This window comes from Zeus faber, assembly GCF_960531495.2.
Source record: "Zeus faber genome assembly, chromosome: 1".
NCBI lineage: Eukaryota > Metazoa > Chordata > Actinopteri > Zeiformes > Zeidae > Zeus > Zeus faber.
The window spans coordinates 11,143,771-11,168,190 of NC_137193.1; the positions used below are offsets into that span (position 1 = coordinate 11,143,771).

General features: G+C 45.2%; 1 protein-coding gene across 1 annotated transcript in view; it reads right to left on the reverse strand.

Moving 5' to 3' along the window:
- Positions 1 to 7,882: 7,882 nt before the first annotated feature.
- Positions 7,883 to 24,420, reverse strand: part of ago4 (argonaute RISC component 4) — a gene marked incomplete at its 3' end in the record, with an annotated part of 33,812 nt that continues 17,274 nt past the window's right edge. The window contains exons 5-19 of the mRNA XM_080017905.1: positions 24,234 to 24,370; positions 20,493 to 20,627; positions 19,673 to 19,760; positions 19,202 to 19,349; positions 18,108 to 18,227; positions 17,563 to 17,691; positions 15,925 to 16,058; positions 14,056 to 14,240; positions 13,416 to 13,575; positions 12,120 to 12,291; positions 11,470 to 11,613; positions 10,607 to 10,741; positions 10,403 to 10,504; positions 8,570 to 8,769; positions 7,883 to 7,991 (exon numbers count right to left, since the gene is read on the reverse strand). Of these exons, the coding sequence (XP_079874031.1) occupies positions 7,883 to 7,991; positions 8,570 to 8,769; positions 10,403 to 10,504; positions 10,607 to 10,741; positions 11,470 to 11,613; positions 12,120 to 12,291; positions 13,416 to 13,575; positions 14,056 to 14,240; positions 15,925 to 16,058; positions 17,563 to 17,691; positions 18,108 to 18,227; positions 19,202 to 19,349; positions 19,673 to 19,760; positions 20,493 to 20,627; positions 24,234 to 24,370 (2,098 nt within the window). The remainder of the gene's footprint in view (positions 7,992 to 8,569; positions 8,770 to 10,402; positions 10,505 to 10,606; positions 10,742 to 11,469; positions 11,614 to 12,119; positions 12,292 to 13,415; positions 13,576 to 14,055; positions 14,241 to 15,924; positions 16,059 to 17,562; positions 17,692 to 18,107; positions 18,228 to 19,201; positions 19,350 to 19,672; positions 19,761 to 20,492; positions 20,628 to 24,233; positions 24,371 to 24,420) is intronic.

Genomic DNA, 24,420 nt, shown 5'->3' on the forward strand with positions numbered 1-24,420 from the left:
GGCTCCGGGGCTGCGGCTCCTTCACAATAACCAAGCTTTCTGGTTGCGAATTTCTTCCTTTTTTCGGTTTGGGTTTGATGGTTCAGAGAGTTCTCGAGACTCAGTGGTGCAACATTTACGACATTCCTTGTTTACCTTTTCATTTTGCTCTTTCCTAACCCACAACCTTCCCCATTTTGTTTTACTCCTACTCTCTCCGCCCTCCTCTCTCCCGAACCTTTCTCGGTCCAAAACCTGTTACTGTTCTTCTTTACGCCCGCTGTTCCCCCGCTGTTACTTTTCGAAGGAGAGTCTTTCAGAGTTCCCACCACTTTCTCACTTTCCCCTTTGGAGACTCCGAAACGATGAATTATTGATTTGCCAATCTCTGTGCAGCCGCCTGGGGCAGCCCACTGAAGCCTGATTGATCTGGTTGAAAGAAACAAATCTGCAGCATCTGCTAGACCCGGGGTGTTTGCGGATCAAATGGATCTCGTCCCATATTTTTCAGAACCGGCGCAGGGGGTCCCATAACCCGGCTCGAAACCCCGCGCCGCGTTCCAGTGTCTAATCACTCTGGGTGAGGTGTAGTCTTACCGAGCCGGATCAGACCGACGCAACCCGATACTGACGACTCGAGGCCACTGACGCTGCCGTGGTTGATGGTGCCGGGGGTTGGATGGTGCTGCGGAAAGTTCAAGAAGAGCGATGCTGGACTGTCTCGAAAAGCGAGAACGCGCAAATCCTATTTGAGTCCACAAAGAATGCGCCAAGTGCACTGTAAGTCCACTTGGCGCTGAAACGCTGGATCAAAACAAAAGAAAGAAAAATCTCTCTCTCTTAAAAAACAAACAAAAAAAACCCTGCTGCTCATTCACTTGTTTCTCCAAAAATCCACCCCGAGTCAGGGGACGACCGAGGCAGTGGGTTGTTTACGGTCTTCCGGGGACAAAAGAAGCCGGGGGCCGACCTCATCAGCAAGCGCTGCTGCTGTCGCCAGCTGAAGTGTCTGCGCTTTACAATGAGCTCCACGGGATCCGAGCCGCGGCGAGGCCACTTCAGGCTGCCGTCCACTCAGCGGCCCCTCCCCGCCCCCACCCCCCGCAGCGGAGCCCAAATGGGTCCGTCCGGTCCCGGTCAGGGTGAAACGGAGCGCGGGGTCAAACACAGCGTCGCTCCAGATGCTCCCATCTCCGGAATCAACCTGTGAGAGCCGCGCCGGTCCCCGAGAGAGAGAGAGAGAGAGAGAGAGAGAGAGAGAGAGAGAGAGAGAGAGAGGCACGGGGGAGAGGAGGGGATGCAGCCAAAGAGGACGAGACCACAAAAGGGGGGAGGGAGGGAGGGAGGGAGGGGGGGTCACAGTGGAGTCCGTCGTAGGTGGATCAGTCAACACAAAGCGTCCACAATGGGACGTGTGCGGCGTGCCTCGTTCCATGCCACTCGCACTCTAAATGAGCTTTCACGCACACACACACACACACAAAAACTAGTTTTTTTCCCCAGAGGTAAGCGTTTACGAAGCCTTTTGGTGCTTTGTAGAAGGGGGAAACTGCTTGAAAGGGAGGTGACGCGAGGTGACCCGAACGCTGAGGCGGGTCACAGGTACAGTCCCGCTCCATTGTACCACAGACAACAGCTGCTATCGGGACGGTCTGACTTTCACCCGTTCATTTGTGACGTCAAGCTTGAATTCTAGTTCTGTTTGCATTATCTGGGAGATCAAAAATGACAATACCAGACGCGAAAAAAAAATACATCAAAATTATACTGTTTGATATATTTCTTGCTACATTTTGGAAGTACACGTATATTTTTTTGATCACGTGTCTCAATCTCTGTTACACGGAGCCTTGACATGCCTCCGTGTCGATGAATTAAATATTACGGCAACAGGATCTATGGTTCAGGTTTCCTTACTTGTGTAGCCTCGGTAACAGTGGCCATGACAACAGGCCAGGACGCTGGAAACGGGAGAGGGCATTATTCACAGACGGGGGAGAAGAATGTGACACAGGCCGACCAATGCTATTCAGGAACATAAATCTTCTAAATAATTATAATATTTTTGATATATATATTACACAGGATATTTGTACACACAAACTAATGAAGTAAAAAACAAAACAAAAAAAAAATGGTACTTACGAAGGAAGATATGATGAATTGTTAATTACAGCCCTTACATAGTTTGTCCTAGAAGGTTGTAAGTGACCGAATTACCTGCTTGTGCCGCGGGGCCTCGTCACCACAGCCTCCCAGAAAACAAGTTATGATTAAAAATCTGCATCATGGTTCTGGAAATGAATGGAATTTGTATTTCACATCTAGGGGATATGGTGTACCAGCCCCAAGATATTTTCCTAATTTTCAGTTTGATCAAATCAATCAATCAATCAATCAAACCATGCATATAAATGCATAAATATTCAAATATTAAGTAGAATTTATTTTTATTTTTTACCTTTGAACACAGTATTCCATAGTGGACCATTTGACCATCCATGATTATAAATCGTGCAGCGCTGCTTGAAGTGAGTTGGGGGGTTGCCAGGTACAGCCTGCAGCTGTCTGAACTGGCAACCCTGCAGCAGGGATGGAGTTCCACAGGTGGCACACACAGCTGGCAGTCACAGATGGATGAGTCAAGTGGTTACAGATGTTTTAAAATTCAAGCTGTGCTAAAAACAAAACCTTTGATCACGGTTTTGTGTTTCCCATCCAACATTTCAAAATTAAGTTGGCTGATCATTTTTCCTATGGAAACACTGAATAAAAATGTAAAAAAAATTGTTGCTTTTGCAAGTGTTTGAGCCTCCTTAATCGTCTATTTGTAAACCGGGTGGTGCCTTTCTTCATGTATTCTACAAGTTGTGGTGCCTTTTTGTGAAGCGCCTTCTTAAAATTACGCTTTTAAAGAAGTCGATCACTATTCGTTATTTTCCTTCAAAATGGGGATTAATGTTGCTTTTGATGTAGTTGCATGTTTTATTATTATGTATTGGTCAGCCATGTCTGTTTCAATGCTGTATCCCTGTACAGCCCATGTGTCTTTAATGAAGGCTGCCACCACGCGGCCAAGCACAGGAAAGGCCGCGACGTTTGTTTCCATACACCCTGTGTTACACCTGAGAGAGCAGTCATAATACCTACCTATTAATAATAATAATTAATAATAATACCTTATTTCTAATGGAAACCATGGGATCAGGACAGCTGCTTCAGAACAATACAGAGACCACAAACAGCTATGATATGGGCATAAAATACCAATTTATTACTTTGCACATTAACACAAGTAAATCCCTGCAGGCTACAAAAAAAAAAACAAAAAAAAAAACAAAAAAAAAAAGAAAAGAAAGTATTTAACATGTCACATAATAGCAATAACAGCAAGTGATTGGGCGCCCTGCGGGAGGGGGCGGAGGGAGTCCCCCCGTCCCCCGAAACAGGTCAAAAAGGTTCCATTCTAGTCATAGAAATAGGCTGTTCCAATTCTGTAGTTTCTATTGCTATTGGACAATCACACAGATCAAAGACCACTAGCTTTAAGATTTAAAAAAATAAAAAAAAATAAAAAGGGGAAAAAATAAACAAAAAAAAAAAAAAAAAAAAGACAGAGCTACAAACACACCCCGAATAAAGAACCAAAAAAATAAAAAATAAAAATAAACCAAATTTAAATTACACAATACACAATGTCAAATTACAAATCCATTTAGATATAATAATATATATCAAAGTCATAGGAATTAAAAAATAAATCATGCTCTCTTTCGATCGGGGCACAGAAAGAATTGTGGACCTAGTTTATTGTTTTTAAAAAGGTTTAAAAAGAGGTAATCCCGTTTTGTGGACGCCTTGCGGGTTCGCTCGACCACCACACCAAAGAGTAAGTGCGTTTGTGGGGGGGGGGGGGAGGCCGGGGGCACGAGCCGGGAAGGAAGAGACAAAAAGAAAAAAAAAACAAAAAAAAAAACTTTTGTTTTTTAAATATTAAAATAAAAAGAAATGGACGCGGGGGGGGGGGGGGGGGAGGGGGGCCGGAGCTCCGACGGGCCCGCGTTTGAAGAAAGTACCTCGTTTGAATTGACGCGGCGCAGAGATCCGGCGGGGCCCCCCGCCTCGGGCAACAGGTTGTGCCTCCCAAATTACTGACATATGTGTAGGAATCTTTAAAATACACTTTCAGAGAGACCGGACAAATATTGCTAGCCTAAATACAGTCTCACCAAATTGATAGACATTCACCAAAAAAAGAAAAAAAACCAAAAACTTTATAATTGTTTTTTTTTTTAAACTCCATCTCATAATAAATATGATTTCAAAGATATTTTTTTTTCCTTTAACTTTTATAGGGACAATACTGGCATGCAGGCGAGCGAAGTCAGTTGGACTACTTAAAAAATAAAGAGTTTAGAGCCTACAGAGCTAATCCACCAAATGCACATTCCCACTGATTGATACAAGCAAGAGAAAAAGAAAGAAAATAAAGACGCAAAGAGACAAACCGCACGAGCGAGAGCAGACCGACGGCCCCAAAAGAGAAGAATTAGAGCTTTTCAATTTCATCCTTTCGTTTGTTTGTATCCGCATTAAAAAAAAAAAAAAACAACCAAACAAACACATTTTGGAATAATATTGCTTTGCAATGTAGTTGTTCACACCAGGGAGTGACTGCTGATCCTATTATCACCGAACGTGAAACTCCTGGAGTTTGAACCGTCACTGCCGACAGACGCGTTCTCTACCCTTTTCCAAAAAACAAACAAAACAAAAAAACAACTGAATTTAAATTCAACCACAGCCCACACGGCCCTGGAGATCTAGTGCACATAATAAAAAAGCAAAAGAACAACAAAAAAACAAAAAACAAAAACACACATCGCCTGCCTTTGAACCCGTCTTAAACAAAAAGCGGAAGAAGAGAAATAACCTTATTGCCTGCTCATTTATTGGACACCGCGCCTCCCCCCGGCCTCGCCCCCGGCCGCCCCCCTCAAACCCTCCGTCCGTCCGTCGCGTCGGCCGGTGCCAGCGCCCACGCCGCCGACAGGCAGGCGCTCAAACCCATTCATAGCAAACCTGCTGCTTTACGGGTGGTTTATTACAAAATGGTTTTCGCTGAGCTCTCCCCCCTGGCGAGGCGTGCGCGCCGACCGTCTCCGCCCGAAACAATAGATCGCCCCTCTCACCCGCGGCCCCCACTCTCTCCGCCCCCTCCCCAACCCCCCGCCGCGCCCCGACGCCCGCCCCGGGGGGCGCCACCTGTGGCGGTGCCGCCGCGTCGCCAAAGCTGCGCTCCTGTCCTCGGCAAACGGCTGCGGAAGTGGTTGTTTTTTTGTTTTTGTTTTTTTGCACGGGGTCCCGAGGGCAGTGCTAATGCTCGTTTGTCAATTTGTTAAATACGTCGGTAAAAATGCATAAATGTATTAAAAAAAAAAAAAAAAAAAGGAGAAAAAATAACAAAAACACCTTAAGTAGTAGAGCCTTCCGGAGCAGCACACTTGCTCAAATTTCAATTTAAAAAAACAAAACAAAAAAAAAACATCCCCCCCACCCCCCCACTCGTTGTTTAAACGTTTTAACTTGTCGCCGTCGTCAGTCCGGAGCGCTCTCCCCTGGATTCCAACTCGGATCGTCGCCCCGGTCCGACCCAGCAACCGGGCTCCGGACGCCGCCGACTGGGTCCGTCTGACGCGCACAGCGGCGGCCGCTGCGCCGTCGCCGCGACGACGACGGTGACGCCGCGCTCGTCTCGAACGAACGAACCTCGAACCCACGTCGGAAGGCCGCACAGGGAGTGAGCGCCTCCCGTGGGCTCTCCTCCGTCCAACCACTGGCCAGAATGCTACAGATCCATTTCCACCCCGAAAAAAAAAAAAAAAAAAAAACCAAAAAAAGAAACAAACAAACAAAAAAAAAAAGCTCTACCACTTCCTATTCTTAAAACTCACACTGGGAGAAAACAAAAAACAACTACACAACTGGCTTTGCTACCGACTTTAAAATTTAAAAATCACAATAGTAACAACATTAACAACATTAACAACGACGACAACATCGATGGTAAACCACTAATTCTAAGAGACAGGTTTTTTTGTGTTTTTTTTTCCTTATAGCCACAAAAATGTTTGTATATTAAACTTTTACAAATCTGCTTTGTTGATTTTTTATATTTTTTTTTTATTTATAAATGCATAAAGGTACGAGAGATAGAGTGCCCTCTGTTGCTTGCTTGCCTAGCGTCCCGGGTCAGTGCAATGAATTGGCCAATATTTAAGCAAAGGAGACCTCCTTTTCTTTCAGAAAGACAAAAAAAGAGAAAGAAACAAGGTGGCTAGCACTTCGAGTTTGAAAAGGGTAAAATAACAAACAAAAAAAAAAAAACGAAACAATTATTAACAAACCCATGCTACGTTTGACAGTGTAATAACATAACCGTAAAAGAAATAGGTCCAAGGATAAAACCGCTCCCGCCCCTCCCGCGGACGCCGTGGCGTCCGCGGGAGCGGCGGCGTCCAGACGCAAAACAAGGTCCCGATGCCGCGCCGGGGGTCACGGCCAGACTGCGCGTTACTGCTGCTACGCTCCAGGCCCAAGCGCCGCCGCTACTCCCAACCCCGCCCGGCCGCCGGGGAACTCGCCGCCCCCCCCAAGTGACCAGACGGGCTCCACGCAGTGACCCGTCCAGGACTGCTACCGATCCCTCCGCCGGCCTCCAGTATATGTCATCTGTTTTAAAAGTTGCTTTTATAGATGTAAATATAAGTTATATATGTACTGTGTGTGAATATAAAAACATCAAATCTGAGGCTTTTACAGCAGTTATTCTCCTTGTTTTCCCTTTACAATTCAGTGGCCTGCCATGAAAACGCACGCAATGCACCCCCCCCCCAAAAAAAAGAAAAATCTCCACCTACATTCACTCATCAACATCACATGTATATACAGGAACAGGCAACCAACACACACACACACACACACACACACACACACACACACACACACACTTATTCTTTGCTAAATGAAAAGGAAAGTAGCAGTGGGTATGGGCACCCAGGTCACCTCGCTTGTAAGAGACTGTAAAGGAGAAAACATTTAAAACACACGCTCATAAAAAGGAAAAAAATATATATATGTATCATATATTCATATATATATAGACATAATTCTCCACCCAAAAAAAAAAAATAAAAATAAAAAAAAATAAAAGATAAAAAATAAAAAGGTCTAACTCCCCCTACACCTATTTTCATGCAGAGTCCCCTCCCCACCACCCCAAAAACCAAAACAAAAAAAAAAAAAAAAAAACAAGACCTTGTGACAGAGTTAGCCCTGGTGGGGCTTTGAGGTAAAAGTAGATACGAGTCCTGCTTAGCTGGGAGAGCCAAGGAGCTGCCCTGAACTCCCTCACTCAGTGGATCACAAAACAGAGTGCACACATTCCAAAACGGGAAAAAAAAATAAAAATAAAAACACACAGTAATGGCTCAATCTGTAGTTATGGATGTGATTATTATTTTTGTTTTTTTTTGTTTTTTTTTGTTTTTTTTAAAGTTCATTGATTGTGCATTTTCCCCTCCGTGCCAGATTTGCTGGTTGAAGAGGCGGCTTGGTTCCAAACTCTGGTTCTCTGCTTGGTTTAAGGTGATCTTGCTGGTTTTGAGCCGCTTTGGTGAAGATTCGGAACAAAAACGAAACACAGACAAAAAAAAAAAAAAAAAAAAAGTGACAACAGACAGACAGACGACCGAAAGAGTGCGGGGGGGGACTGTCGAGATGGAGGAGGGAGGAGAAGGGACGACGGATGGATGGATGGATGGATGGATGGATGGATGGAGGGATGGAGGGAAAGAAAGAGGAAGAGCAGGGAGTCGGCCGGCCGGCTGGGTGGCGGGCCAGCTCAGGCGAAGTACATGGTGTGCTGGGTGTCGTAGTGGATCTGCACCGCTTTGGCCAGCGCCTGGGGGTCCCGGCCGTTACTCTGGCCGGAAACATGGCTGCCCTCCGCACTGAGGGACACGGGGGGAGAGGGAGGGAGAGAGAGAGAGAGGTTTGTCAGACATGTTCACGTGACGCTTAGAGAGCGACAGATGGAAACCCAACGGAAGACGCCGCAAGTTACCACTCCGAGGGGCTTTTCCGCGGTCCGACAACAACATATAATTAACTTATTTTAATGACTATTTTTTGTTTTTTTTTAAATGAGATAAATAGACAAAAACAACGGAAGTGCCCAAAGGGGGGGAAATCCGTCGCCTTCGGGTCGGCTGCGATTCCCCTCGGAACGCCGACAGGCGAGGAACGGACGTCTTCTTGGCGCTCTTGGCTCCAGAACGCCCCCGCCGAGGTTCTAGCGAGGGTTTTGGTGGGGGCTTGGGCCACGGCAGGCGCGCGTCCCCGCACCCCGGCCCCACCCTTCACCAAAGCATTCCGGAATTCATTTAGAAGTGCTCACGGGGGGCAGGAAATACGGGGACACGCCCCCTGGTTTCCTAAAACGGCCGCCAATTCTACCATGGATCCCCCGCCACCACCACCACCACAGACACCCCGGCACACAGGTCCCCGCCTCCCCCTGGCCGCTCACCTGTCGTGGTCCTTGTCAACCAGGTGGTAGCGCGCGCGGAAGGCCACCAGCCGGGCGTAGTAGGCCGGCGCCGGGATGGAGACGGAGCGCGTGCAGCGCACGTAGGTGTGGCACAGCTGGTAGGTGAGCAGCTGCAGCTCGTCCGCCGTGAAGCAGTTGTCGTCCCACAGGACGTGGTAGTGGGACGGACGACTGGTGCCCTGGGGACGGCGGCATTCGGATTTATTATTGGTTGTTGGTGATCGTTCATTATGTAAAACCTCAGTGTGACGTTCTCCCTCTTGCTGTCGTTGACTTTGTGTGTTCGTCAGAACCCGATTGTCGAGCGCGTCGTCTGAATCAGGAATGGAATGTGACACGTGCGGCGGCTCGCGCGTCTCCGCACGCGTCCCGAGCCAGCGCTCCACATGCAAATCTAATATATTGTGATTAAAATGTAGAAATACATCATGTAATCTCATCGAGAAGGATTTTGGTTTATTTTGTTTGCTTAAGTTTCTGACTTGTATGGAAAAGGAAAATGGTAAACCTCACCCAGAGACCTGGAGTTTTGTTTATTTAATTTTTTCCCTCTCCTCCGGACAGCGGTGCGGTTCCCGTTCCCAACTCCTGCGCTAGTTTTCCTGTTTTTTATTTTATATCTATTTATTTGTGTAGGTAAAAAAAAAATAAAATAAAAAAATAAGAAAAAGGAAAAGATGTCCCCACAGTCCCGCGCCGCGTCACACGTCCACGTCTCCCTGTTGCTACGGGACTTAAATGAGTAAAAACTGGATGTTTTTGTGTAAATACTTAACGTGTAAATATTAAATCCTCCACTTCTGTAATGGGGGAGACCTCATTTGCGGCATTACATCACGTTCCATGCGTGCGCAGCCCCGCCCCCCCCGGAATTTTGCGACGATTTCGGCACCACAGGGAAACAGTTTTACTGACGCTGCTGCCTTTTAAAGTCGTAATTGCTTCCAGACGCTGTGTTTTACTCTGAAGCTCAGCGATTGGCTGACACCTCGTCGTGCGATGTTGCCGCTACTTCACCACGCGCCGCGAAGCCAACGTCGCCGCGAAGCGTCTGCCATGTTGGAGCGAATGGGATCCGCTTTGAAACAAGTACGATGTGTCATGAGAGATGCAGACTTCTCTACAAAAATCGACTGTGACTCCCCTAATTCTGAAAAACAAACAAACAAAAAAAAAAAAATAACGATTTTCATGACATTTAGTCTGTCATAAATGTGAGGAATTGAACATGTTCCTGGTGTTACTGGAATTAAATTGAGTCACCGGGGCAGATCTAATCATGTTTTCATTCACTACCATGTTGGAAGGAAGAAGGCGTCGTGCGTGCCTCATATTGCACTTCAATGTAACAATTGAGTATTGAATATTTTATGTATTTTAAGATTTTATGGAAACACTGGGCATCTTGAATGTTCTCTTCATTTTCGGACCATGGGCAAAAGTTCCTCGCTTTTAGTGTTTTACAGAACAAATGGGAGGCAAAGTTATATTTTCCTTATCGTCTAATTTTGTGTCGAACAAAAGTTGGTGACAAATAATTAAAAAAAAAAAAAAAAAAAGTAAAAACACATCATCGGGTGTTGGAAAAACACACCATTGCTATTCTGCTTGCAGGAAAAGAACTAACATGCAAAGATGGTACCAGCAGCCAGCGGTATGTTGAAATACGCTGCAGTAGTAGTATGGTATAATATGCTGGTATAACATACGCGCAGCCCTATTGTGAAACATAATGCTATAGTACGGTAAGATAAAAGCATAGTGATAATAAAAAAACATCTATATTATTATTATTTATTTTTTCGGCCTCACCTGGATCCCGGCATGGCTGCACAGGTAGAAATCAAACTCGGAGGGGTGCGTGATGGTGCTGTCCACCGTGGTGCCAGCCGGGACGTTCCCACTCTTGCCGACCTGTAGGGGGCGATCAGCCAGGATTAAATTCATGCACATTGGGTTCAGATTGACTGATTTGTTTGGTTTTGTTTTTTTGTTTTTTTTAAAAGCTCTACAGACCCGCTCTGCCTTGTCCGAGCAGAAGAGGCGCGTGTGGTGGCGTTTCTGGACCACGATGTAGGTGATCCCCGGCCGGTAATCCTCCTCCAGGCTGATGCAGGCCTTCCTGATGGCGATCAGCTCCGGCCACGCCACCTGAACACACACACACGCGCACCCCACATATTTAGGATTTTCTTTCTAATAAATAGGCATTTTACTCATCCATATGAACATTCCGAAAAAAACTAATACCGATAGGGTATCATTATAAGGTAATACAATAAACTCTAATAAGCCAAATATTTTACTAAAATTGGAACATATACTACACGTTCGTATGCATACCAGGGTGAAAAACAAGATGGTTATACCGATATAATAAAATATATCCAGTATACCTCTACTCGTCTGAAATTTGGTGTAACAATAGTGGCACGGTGGCACAGTGCATTGCAATGCTGTCTCACAGCAACAGGGTCCTGGGTTCGATTCCCGCCTGGGCCGCTGTTGGCACCGTGCTCCGGCGGGTTATCTCCCAAATAGGAGCCCTTCTGCCTGGAGCTTGCATGCCCACTGCCCCTGGCTGCCCCCCCCCCCCCGGACAAGCCAGGATGGGTCAAATGCAGACGACCCGGTTCACCGGCCATCATCCAAAGTGTGTGTGTGTGTGTGTGTGTGTGTCTGTGTGTGTGTGTGTGTGTGTGTGTGTGTCTGTGTGTGTGTCAATTAAAGATTCTTCGGAACGAAATGTATTCCTGTTATAGATTTAAAAAAAAAAAAAAAACAGGCCTGAATTACAGGAAGGAATACCTTCCTCCGTTTTACTGAGCCCTAAAAACAGACCGGCTTTCTCATTTAATACGTGCATGTGCAAAGCTCACCTGCTTCATCTGCCCCTCGGAAACGCCCCCGCGGTAGTAGATGATGCGCGTGGGCTTGAAACGTGTCGACTTGTAGAACTGGATGAGAAGCTCCCGCACCATGTTGGTCAGGTCCTGGATCACCTCCTGGCTGAACAGCTGCTCCTGGAGACAAGAGGGACACGCAGATGCGTCAGGGGGAGCGACGGGCGTGGCGGCGGAGCGCACGCAAGGTTATTACTCGCAATGCTGGAATATTATATATATTAAAAAAAAAAATATTATAATAATAATTGTTATACAGAGCTGCCAAGTCTCGCGCTTGGACCATGAGACTCACGCATATCAAAGAGTTCACACGCCACACCTTGTATTTCTCACGCCGAGAATCCCAAAATAACTAAAATTCCCTTTTAATTTTCATTTTTTTTAATAAATAAATACAATTTTGGATATAGCGGAAGCCTATTTCAGGTTAACCTTTATTTATGTATATATTTCTTGATTTATTTAAAACCAAAGAGTGTCAAGTGCACTACCAGTACGGCAAAAAAACAAAAACAAATTGAACAGAAAACGGAAATGATAAAAAAATGAAAAAAAAAAAAAAAAAGACCAAACCCCAAAAATATTGTCATGAATAAAAATGGATAGAGCCCATCAGCAGTTACCTGGGAGAGGTCCTGCCGGGAGGTCTGGACCCGCACAGTGGCACAGTAGCGGCTGGGATGGCCGTCCATGCTTCCCACCACCGCAGCTATGGACGGCTTCTTCCCGTCGCCCGCCGGCGGGTGTGTGACGTCGGCCCCGAGGAAGATGACTGGCTGCTGGAAGACCGAGGGCCTGGAGGGAGGAAGAGGAGGAATGAGAACCCTGGGAGAAGGCAGATTATACTGAGGAAAAGCAAAAAATATGTTATTACTACTACTAGTGCATGCTAGGGCTGAACCATTAATCAAATTCACTGAAGATGCGTGGCCCGCGATGGGGTGCCGGCGATAGTGGCGCTAGAATAATGCGTTTTTAACTGCGTGTGGAACAAAATTGTGTGTAATGGGGATACTTTCTCCATAGAGATTGTGCTAAGCCTTCGCGCTGACCCCCTAGTGAGACCCGGTGCTCTGGCCCGGGCCACGGTGCGCTATGCGCGGCGTGTGCTGCCCGGCAGAGTCCGGAACACCCGGACAGAGCCTCTTCCGGAACATTGATTCTGTTTGTATTTTTTATTTTTTTTATAATTTAATGAGCATAAAGCTGTCCCTGAGCACATGGAGCAGCGCTCTGCGTATGTGGACGCGTGCGCACAACATTCTATTACAAAAAAAAAAAATATATATATATATACACACACATTTCTGCTGAAACACTGCATATTGTTCGAAATCTTATTTTCAGATTCGAACAATAACAAGGCCAGAAGTTAAATCAATGTCAATATTCTACTGTGATTAAATGTTTTTCTTTTTACAATTGAATAGTTAAAGATCAATTCAACTAATTTCATCATAACAGGAATGAGCATATGTTGTATCTAATGCTGTGTTGGTTATACTACACAATGATTTATTGCTTGTACTTAGCGAATAAGATAAATATAAATAAATATAAATTAAAAGATATGGAACTTAAAAATAAAAAATAAAAAAATAGCATACTAAATTGCAATTTTGGTCAAAAAAAAAAAAAAAAAAAAAAAAAAGCTCCCCTGCTGCACAGAGCTCTGATTAGTGACTGCTGATCTGTTAATAATGACCGTCGTCCCTAGCAACCATATCCCTCATCTCACACCGCCTACATGCTCTTGACCTGATCAGCCTGTCATTACCGGCGTTATTTCGCAACAATGACCGGCTGGCGGTACGTCATTCCTTAAATACCGTATATTGCTTATCCAACAGTCTGCTGCCAATCATTTGTCGGATTTTCTAAATAACCACAACACCGTCTCCATGCGGACCCTCCCTCACCTCTGATGAGGAACGAGGACGTTGTTGATGCCTCCGAGCTTGGCGTTGATCTTGAGGCAGAGGTTGGACAGCGTCTGTGGGGACGTCTTCACCACGTTCTTCACCTGGACGCACTGAGTGGCCATGCCCAGCAAGGTGTCCCCCACACGCTTCACTTCAGCTGGGAGACAATAATAATAATAATAATAATAATAATAATAATAATAATAACAATAATAATAATAACAACAACAACAACAACACCCATAACAATTAATTATTAATTAAGTTACCCTTTTCAGACCCCCCCCCATTAACTGCCAAAAATGGACCAAATAAAAATACCTTCATGAGGAGGTTTAATGCACATGTGTACATACAGCCGGTAGGAGGTTTGCTACGATGAACATAAACTGTTTATCCTTTGACCTATTTGGGTGGCTTATTTATTCAAAACAAAGATATATTTTTGTTATTAATTCAGCTGTTTTCGGTCGCCAAAAAATATAAATTGTCTGAATAATGAAATGCCTATAGGTTTGTGGAAAACGATGATTGTTCAGAGTACATCGTAAACAAACAGAAACATTTAAAGAACACACAAATATTATTATCAAATGAAATGGCTAATGGCCCAAAAATAAGCGCAACGCTCGCCTACCGTAGACGGGCGTCTTCCCGGGCAGGATGACCACGATGAGCTGCAGGCCGACGTAGGACATCTTGAGGTGCTTGAACATGGGCTCCACGCTGTCGGCCCCCTGGGCGTATTTACAGAAGCACGGCTGGCCCTGGATGGGCATCCCAGCGTCTTTAGAGATCTTCCTCAGCTGGTCCGTGAAGCTCCTGGTTGGAAAACAGTTGCACAAAAAAAACAAAAACAAAACAACATTAACAATCTGCTGTAGTCTTAAGACATTGATCAACAAATTCACACGTACTACATAATAAGATAAGTGCATGCGGATGTAGGTGAGGCTCTGTTGCTGAAGATACCGCTCGAGATGACTCTTTAAATTAAAAAACAAAAACAAAAATAAACTGCTGCTCCCCACGCCCACTCCGGAAGGGTTTGCCTCAGTTCCGTGAGCCCTTACGCTGATTACACCTCATCAGTCCAGCAAAATGAGTTTCCGATCAAATCTGAGCCGAAAAATAATCAATCCAGCCGCTGAAGCGTCACTCACATCAGACCTACGAGGCCTCGCCGAAAAGCTTGTTCTGACTCCTGCTGCCCGTGCTTGTGGGTGGACACCGCGCGCGTTTTGTTTTGTGTAAACGGCGGAAGACAAAATAAATACATCTACAATAAAAACTTTTTTAATTGGTTTTGTTTGGCAGATGGCGCGCCGCAGCCTAGTCTTTTTTTTTTTTTTTTTTAAGAGAGAAACACAGCAGAAGTATTTTTTTTTATTATTATTTTTTTTTTATTCTACAATTTCCATAGTCTGCAGTTTCTTCACAGACGGTTCTAATTCTGAGTCTCTATGTGACATGGGACTGAGACCAATCTGAATCCGCCGTGTTTCACCACATGTTGACTGAAACGGACAGCTCACAAAAAACTAACAGGGTTGTCCTACTTCAGTTTGTGTCTCGGTAGACCCATCAGAGACCTATTTGTATGAGCGCAAGCACTGAAAAGGTGAGTTTTGCATAATAGGTCTTGAGCTAAAATTTGAGACAGATTTTTGACAAATCATTTCTCTCCACTCAATAAAGTAACAAAGGAAGTTGAGTACTACATATTTGCTGCAGGGCAGAGATTAGTATTGGGTAGAAATAGGCAAAGACGTGAACTTGAGGATTTCATTACCTGTTATTTATAAGGCTACAGCAGGACCTTTCAACGGCCTAATACTTATAAACCAGAGTTGAGGAAAAGGTGATTTTGAGACTCCCCGTTCATTTCTTATGCAGCGTTCAGAGCAGGTAATTCTGCCAATTCCGCATAACTCATGCCAATATTCAGCCAACGCACAACGTACCCATTCTCCTTTCCCTCTCTAGGTTTTAAATATATTTCCTATTTAAATTCTGCTTTCATTCGTTTTTATTTTTTTGTTTTTTTATTTTTTTACGGTGATCAAGAATAAAATGAAAAAATAAATAATGCTGGGCGCATGGCATGGCGTCATTTCCCGCGCGTGTTTTCGTGACAAGACGTAGTTTGGAGACCCGACACCGGGGGCCCTTCCCGGCGGAAGCTCCTGTAGCGCGTGACCCCCTGTCGCCCGTCACTAGTGCAGATGTCGGTCGCGCAGATGTCGGTCGCGTCAAGCTCCCCGACCGCAAGACCCAAAGTTGTGTCGTGTGAACGGTGACAGCGACCTGACTACTTTAAAAGTCGTGTCGTGTGTCCATGGCATTACCGCGTACCGAGTTCGAAACACAAATCAGAAATCAGCATCAGGGCAAAAGTCCTTAAACAGCGACGAAGGGAACAACGGTATGAGAATTCGACAACTCAAACTTTTCGACCCGCGAGGAGCGCCTGCGGCTCGAGAAGTGGGAGCAGCGTTTGACTCACTTGAGCAGGTCCTCGCGGCACTGCTTCTGCGGGGCGAAGCAGGCCACCGCCCACACTTTGATCTCGATGCCGGCGTAGAACTGCTTCCCCCTCATGTCCCACACGCCCTGGTTGGGCGTGGCCACCGTCTTATTCTGCGGAGAGAGTCCCTACTCTCTTAGTCAACCCCCCGGTAGGACAAGCCGGTACAGCAGACAGCAAACCCCAACACCCTCCCACCGGCAGATGTTATGGATGTGGCTCTGTGGAATACTCCGTTCCGATTGGTCAACCGCTGATTGTAATAGAGTGGGACAACGTGCAGCCAGACCGGACCATCATCAGCCTACCGGGGGTGGTTTTTGCGATGACGACCGCTTGGCCGAATGTTATCGATATAGAACATACATATCGATGAGAAACACATGTACTTTATTCACACTGAGTGATCACCGCGGCGGGAGAAGCCGGCGGTCCATAATAACGAGCCGACGATTAGACCCCATTACCCATCAGGCTTTGGGCCAATCCAATCAGGAGGAGATTGTCGAACGGGGCCTTGGCAAACCGAATGGGCGTCCGGCCAAGGAAGTAGGGAGGCCAGACCGGAGTCCTTTGATCACTTTCACAAGCTGCTTTCACACTCCGCAGCCACAGTTGGGAATAAAGTGCCGGTCTTTGGGAAAACCTGGCCAATAGGATTTCCACCGTTTCCGGAGCTTGGCGGTGGAACCGCTCCTCCCAAATTGAACATTTGCCTCACATTCATGGTTATTATACCAACTATAAGCCAAGTCATAGGGGTTGTTTTTTTTTAGAATAGAACGACTGAATAAGACACTGAGGATATTTTAAATCCTCTGCAGTTTCAAGATGGGCCAAAGAGCCGCTCGGCACCCACCCACTCCCAATTTAGCCTCCAAGCCCCAAACAATAAGCAGCGACTAAAAACGCCGCTCTCAGAGGACTGGACTGACGTGGCCACCCACGAGACCATTTTGGCTTTTGACACAAACGTCAAAAACACCGGTCACAGTTTAACCCCGGTCCCGGCGCCTTAATTCTTTCTAATTCCCAAACTCTGAACAAATGGTCCACCTTCATCCAGCTTTTTATTTATTTATTTATTTTTAAAGGACCGTCCGCAGACCCTCCTCACGTCCTCTTCATCCACCTCCACACAAAAGGACGATTAAATCAATGTGTGAGAGTGAAATTATTCCCTTCACCCTCTTATTGAGTTCTGGTGAAGACGGAGCCGTTTGAAAAGGAGGAGCACGGCACGACTGTTGAGGTCCTCCTCAGGATTTTAAAATGGGGGGGGTTCCCAGGTTATTTCCCGGGGTGAAATACGTTGGCAAGCTTTTTGTACTTCAGATAACGCTTGGGAAATTAAAATTTTTCAGTGGAATTAAACGTTATTAGCAGAAAACAGATGTTTCCTCCCGGAGGACGAGCGGTTTTACTCGAGCTCGTTCATCTTTCTCACCCCAGACTTTAAACTGAAATGAGTCGATCGGATTAAAAAAATGAGAAAACGATCAAGTATTTTTTCACAGAAAGCTAAAATGAATGAGTCCACTCCCCCAGTCAGCCCCAAAATGAAGAGCCCCACCCAGTACTCACCCTGCTACAGTCCCTGCCAGTGTCCGTGCTCACCCGGCCCCCATACTGCAGCATGGGCGCCGGGAGAACGCGCCCCGTCACCTCCGTCATGTCGTTGTGCACCACGATGCCAAACTCCTTCAGGTAGGGGTCGGGGCCCCCCACCATGCTGTTGCTTTTAACCTGTGGGGCAGGAAGAGAGGGGGCGAGAACGAGCGGCAGGGAGAAGAGGGGGGGCGAGTTTCAGACACAGCAGAGAGGAAAGCAAAAGTCATTAGGAGAAACTGAGAAAAGGGGGACCCCGTGGAACCCAATGAAGGGGCCCCCGGGGGTCCCTGTCAGGCACGTTGGGAAATACTGGTATGGGCTATGAAAAGGTATTGGGGTACTCGTACAAAACAATTTAAAATAAGATATTAATGGCAGGATTAGTGGAGTGCAATTCATATAAAATTATAAATATATAATGAAATGTATGTAGCTCATACACAAATGTGTACCATACGTGATATGTAAAGTATAATTTAAAGGCCGTCAATACTGTCGGCGCCACCGGTTGCAGTCACCACGACCGCCCACAGGAGGGCGCCGCCACTCACCAGTCTGCTGATCTCCTCCTGTCGGTCGGGGGCGGAGCGGGCGGTGGCTTTGATCATGGTGGACGTCTGGTTGTCCGTCAGCTTCTTGATGCAGCGCTGGCCGGCCACAATGTTACAGACCTACGGAGGGAAGGGAAGACTCTGTGATTTGCACAAAAAAAAAAAAAAAAAAAAATTGTGCGTGGATGGTTTTAAAGGTACTCGAAAAAGCTTGAGGAGACTTTGTATTTATCATTATCTGATGAAATTCTGAATGGGGATTGCTTAATGGCAATATCAGCAAAAATCATAAAATATCACGATATTTGTTTACAATATTGGATATAATTTCCTGGTATTTTGGCGACATATTCCCGCTATATAAAAAAGGTATTTACACACCGGAAACAATCATCGGTCAAAATGAATATTACGAACAAGAAGGCCAAGAAGCTTTATTACTTCACGCCGAGTTCAGACTGTACGATCCAAGCGTGATTTTCCACTCGGCAACAGGTTTTTGGAGATCGCCGAACGGCTCACAACGCGATCCGAGCGCTCACAGCCAGCAGCGAGATATCAAGCAGGTTTAATATCTGGGCGTGTCGGGCACAACATACTATGTGTATATGTATGTGACAAATAATCTCTTGAACTTGAACCTATTTTATTTTTCTTCTCTAGGTTTTTAAATATATATCTTATTTCAATTCTACCTTTTTTTGCTTTTTTACAGTGATCAAGAATATTAAAAAAAATTATAATAATCCCGTCCCGCGCAAGGTATGGCGTCATTTCCGGTGTCGATTCTCACGTGTGCTTTCGTAACAAGACGTAGTTTGGAGAAACCACGACTGAAACCCCTGAAACCACGAGTTTGAAAGTCGTGCTGTGTGTCCACATCATGACTGCGACGCAGCTCTAAAGACGACTGTTACAATAACGCAAAATCCCAGACGATAACTCGTGTCATATCGCAATATTGATATTATATTTATATAAAGCCCAGGCCTAGAGGTCTGAGAGTCTGGGATCTGTTCATAACAAAACAAAACAAAAAAAAAAGGCAAATAAAGGGATAATGACAGACAAACAGTTCAAAAAGCCGTTCTCACCTCCAGGGGAAGGTAGGTGTGCTTCTGCTCCTGCCCCACTTGCAGGCAGGGCAGGTGGGGGTATTTGAGCTGCAAGCTGTACTTCTGCTTGAAATACTGGGCGACCGTGCACTCCATGGCTTGACCGTTCTCTAGCTGTAGGGGGAAACTGGGGAAAGGGAAAATCAATTAAAAAAAACGTAAAAAAAGGGATAATTAAGTAAGAGGATAATGGAATAAATTGCTTTTTTTTTTTTTAAAACACAAAAAAAAAACCAACCAACAACCACATTTGCATAGTTTTTTTTTATTTTTTTGTTTTTTTTTTTACACGTTTGATTTCTGGGACTAAAATATAAATGCGAAATAAACTCAATAAAATAAAATAATTGAAATAAAAAAAAATAAAAAGCGACATTGAAACAAATTGCTATAAATTGTTTCTCTCGTAAATGGCTTTCCTTATCACACTCTTAATGTTCGGGGACTCACGTCTGGTGGCTGGCGGGGCGACGCGTGACGTTACACACACGGTATTTCCTCTTCATCTGACCGCAGTGTGTGACCTCAACTTTAAGACCTGACCAAACACACACACGCGCTCATGAGTAACTTAACTCTTAAAAGGGTTGAATGAAATGAAAATGGTAAATTAATTGCATTCGGGGGTTAAAAGTGCCTTGCTCAAAGACACTTTGACACAGAACTCTATGACAATCCGCACACATCAACTCCCAACCTGCATCACGACAACCACAGGGACGCGCGGCACGTGAACGAGTCGTTCCTGCCGAAACAAATCTTTTAAATGACTCAGGGGTCATTATGGCCAAAGAATTAACCTTTCGACTCAAACTGAAAATAATTACTGAGGACTATGTGAAATCTGGGGGAAAAAGGAATTTGGCATTATCCGTAATCCATATTAAATGTGATTGATTTATACTTTTGCATTGCACTTAAATAAATAATAATGATGATAATAATAATAATAATGAACAAAGAGTCGGAAACTACTGAGCGACTCGTCCAAAAATGAATCCAAACAAAAAGATGAGACAAAAAGAGTCGAAACTTTCGTCAATAAATAATGACACGTGTTTTCACAGTGTGTCCGAGTCGTGTGCATCCACGACCCTGATCGGGGAAAAGAAGCAGGTTAAGGAAAACAGACGTCTTGTTATGGGCGTGGCAATATTAGCGTCAAGGTTTTCCACAAACAAAACTGGTATTATTATGATATTTCAACACACACTGTAACAGAGCGATCATCTACAGATAATACCTCGTAATGCACCAGTGTGTTGCCCACCTCTGATCTCCTTGGTGAACTTGACGCGTTGGGAGTCGGTGAGGGGCTTGGTCTGCTCGTTGATGTTCTGAATGTCCAGCACCTCGCACATGAACTCGATCACCGGCTGAGCGCGGTAAAACGCTGTGGCCGACACTGGAGGGGGGGGAAGGGGAGATGTTACGAGTCGTATCTGCCCACGTGCGACATTAAAGAGAGCTGCATGTTGGCACCGTCATGAAATGCTCAAGCCTTTGTGCAAATTTTCAGTGCTGCAGATAAATACTATAATTACTATACTATATATAGTATTATACTATAATAAAAAACATTTAACAAGTTAAAGTGACCACAACCCAGGGAAAGTTACTCCAATAAAGTTCTCTCTCTCTCACACACACACACACACACACACACACACACACACACACACACACACACACACACACACACACACACACACACACACACACACACACACACACACACACACACACACACACACACACACACACACACACACACACACAGAGAGAGAGAGCGAGCTTTCGGGTGAAATTTCAGGATGAACCTAAAATGCACTATAATCTTTACAGGTGAACTTAATTTGACCTTCTCTAAACTTTTGAATGCACATGTCCAACTGTTCAATGTTTCAGTACTTTTTGCACAACCTGCTGTTCTCTAACAAGGAGCTGAACGGCAAAACAGGTGTTTGATCCATGAATCCACCAATACCTTTCCTGGTTAAATTAGAACTGGTATTTAAACAGTCCTCTTCATCATGCTGTTCACATTTTGACATCATAAGACCAAGACGACACCTAACAACTGATCAACAGTACCTCGCCATTGTGAGGCTTCAAACAGGATGTTCTCAGAGGGAAGTGGCCACTGAGCTTAGAGTGTCACAGAGTGTCATCAGCAGGTTGCAACAGAGATACAGAGACTGGAAGAGTCACAGAAAGGCATAGAAGTGGACGTCCTTTGGCCACATCCCACACTGATGAGCGCTTCATTGTGAACAGTGCCCTGCGGAACCAGATGACGATGTCACTCAACTCCAGGCACATTTAAGGGAGGTGAGAGGCACCAAGTGTCACGTCAGACCATTCAAAACCGTTTACATCAGCGTGGTCTGCGTGCTAGACGACCTGCAAGGGTACCTGACCACACCACCAGGCACAGCCATCATCGTCTTGCACGGGCCAGGGAGCATTTACGCTGGACGAGGGACCAGTGGCCTCAGTGCTGTTCTCTGATGAAAGTCCATTCACGTTGAGCAGAAATGACCACCACCACCAGACGAGCCTTTGGTGGTGGTGGTGTTACAGTGTGGGCAGGTGTGTCTAGTAAATACAGAACTGCCCTACACTTTGTGAACGGTACAGTGACAAGCCCATACTACCTGAATAACATCATTAATCCAGTCATTGCGCCCCTGCATGAACAACACAGGCCTAATTTCATCTTCATGGACAACAATGCTCCAGCTCATCGAGGTCGCATCATTAGGGAACAGCTGCTGGAGACTGGGGTACCTCAAATGGAGTGGCCTGCACTTTCTCCAGACCTGAATCCCATAAATTCCCTATGGGATCAGCTGAGTCGCCGTGTAGAGGCTCGTAACTCTGTACCCCGGAACCTCAATGACCTGAGGGCCGCCCTTCAAGAAGAGTGGGGGCCAGGCCTCAGCAGACAATAAGTCGACTTGTGAACAGCATGAGACGTGGTTGTCAAGCTGTAGTTTGAGATGAGGAAATCACCATTGCATGCTTCTACTTAAATGCCCTACTTTCATGATATAATATCACTGTCGCGTGAAATTTTTACATTTTCCATAAATTTCACCCGAAAGCCAAATATCCCTAACTTTTGGTGAGTAGTTTATATACAAATTTAGAAAATATTTACAAAATAAGGAAATGTTATAATATCTGGATAATTCAGCAGAGGGAGAAATAAAAGCAAAATGTCAACATAAACGCAGCTTATTGCAGGGTAAAATCTCGTGTCACACATAAAAAAAAAAGAACACAAAAAAGGAAGGAAGACGTGCCAGCGTGTCATATCGAACGGTGCCAACATGTCACATTAACAGCATTAAAGGCCAATTACACACTGTGGAAAAGCCAAAAGCCTATCATTGACTATATATCGCCAAAGTTTTAGATAATTGAATAAACATCAGGTGGAGTACAAACTGTAAATACATAGAATTATTTATAATACTAATTTATACCCACACCAATAACCCATCCATAGGATGGGTTATTGGTGGATGGTGGATGGTATTGATGGATGGTATTGGTGTGTGTATTTTTCTTTTCCTTTCTATTCTTGTTTTGCTTCCCCCCCCCCCTTTCTTTTTTTTTTTTTTTTTTTTTTTTTTTTTAAATCGTTTTATTTTTTATGTTAAGCTTTTTTCTGTAATAATAATCATCTGTGGACATCCACCAATCCTCACCATGACCTGATTCCACCTGGCGGAATAAAGTCATTCTGATTTCTTATAATATAATCAGATAACGTTTCTCATGAATAATCAAACAAAAAAAACAAAAAACTTTGGACGGTAAAAAGCGGTGGCCTCGACTTTAAACAATGAAAAGGTAGAACAATATCTCATTATGAAACAATAAATTTAATAATGTCATATACAGCACAGACTGGAGTCATTAAAACCAACAAATCAGGAGGAGCAATACTGAAACGGTCGTAATCAAAACCAAGAATCTAAAGGGGGGGCAGACCGTGTGTGTGTGTGTGTGTGTGTGTGTGCGCGCGCGGTCTCTCTAAACACAATCAATTACAGAATAGTATTGATTGTGAGGACTCAAAGTGCCACGCTTCCACAGATTAGGACGGGGTCGGTGTCCATCACTTCAAATCCACTGACTCGCGCGCCATCAACATCCATCTAGGCTGGCTCGCCCAAACCACCTCACACTCTGACTTGAACTGAGCTGCACGCGCAGGTTGCACACGCCAAAGTCGCGGCAACTCGCAGTGAAGGAGAAAAAACAAAAAGGAAAAAAAAAAACACCGTATACAAAATATCGTATAAATACAGTTCCTCACAGGGAACTATATATTAACTTAAAATACACTAAAGTGACGACATACTGGGGCTGCGATGGGGACGTACGCAGCTCGCTTGTCCATTCACAAGTTCACTCATATTACGCGTGTCAAAACTGGACCAAATTCGACACCGCATGCATCTGGGCCCCCCCAGCGCTGCACCCGCCAAGGGTGAGGCAGACCGGATCAGCGGTTGTCGTGACGATCGGAGGACACACAGACAGAACCCCCTTTCCTTTGTGGTTAAATCAGATCGCGAGACGGCCGTGAGACCTGCACGGCGCCAATTTGAAGGAGCCCCCCCGGTGGCCACTCATTGGAACTGCACATAATTGTATTCATTATTTTTTTCCCCCCACCTCCACCTTTGTTGCTAAGAAACAGCGGCGGAAGCAAAGCGACGAGGGAGGAGATGCTGGTAAAAACCAGCACGGTAAGAACAACATTGTGGAAAATTCTCTTTTTGCAAGATTTGGTCAAACGTTCAAGGTTCACCCGCGCTGTATTTTACGGGACAATATGTCATGAGATTATTTCTTCCCACATCGCTTCCTGCGACGCGTGGGACGTCGAACCCTGACGAGGAATCACAGTTTAACCGGTATCTCAAATTCTGAGACGAATGACTTGGCGGTGAATGATGAGCGAGTACCAACTGTAAAAATAGAAAGGACCTACCGTCGATGTTGAGCATCATGTTCCACATGGCGGGACGGACGGACTGATGGAAACCGAACCACACCTCCCTGCCTCCGCCCAGCGGGTGGTAGTATCCTTCCGGGGGGGAGAAGAAGGACCGTCCCACTGGAGTGTACCTGGAACAGGCGTACCGAGCAAGGGGCGGGTTACTGCACACGTAGATTGT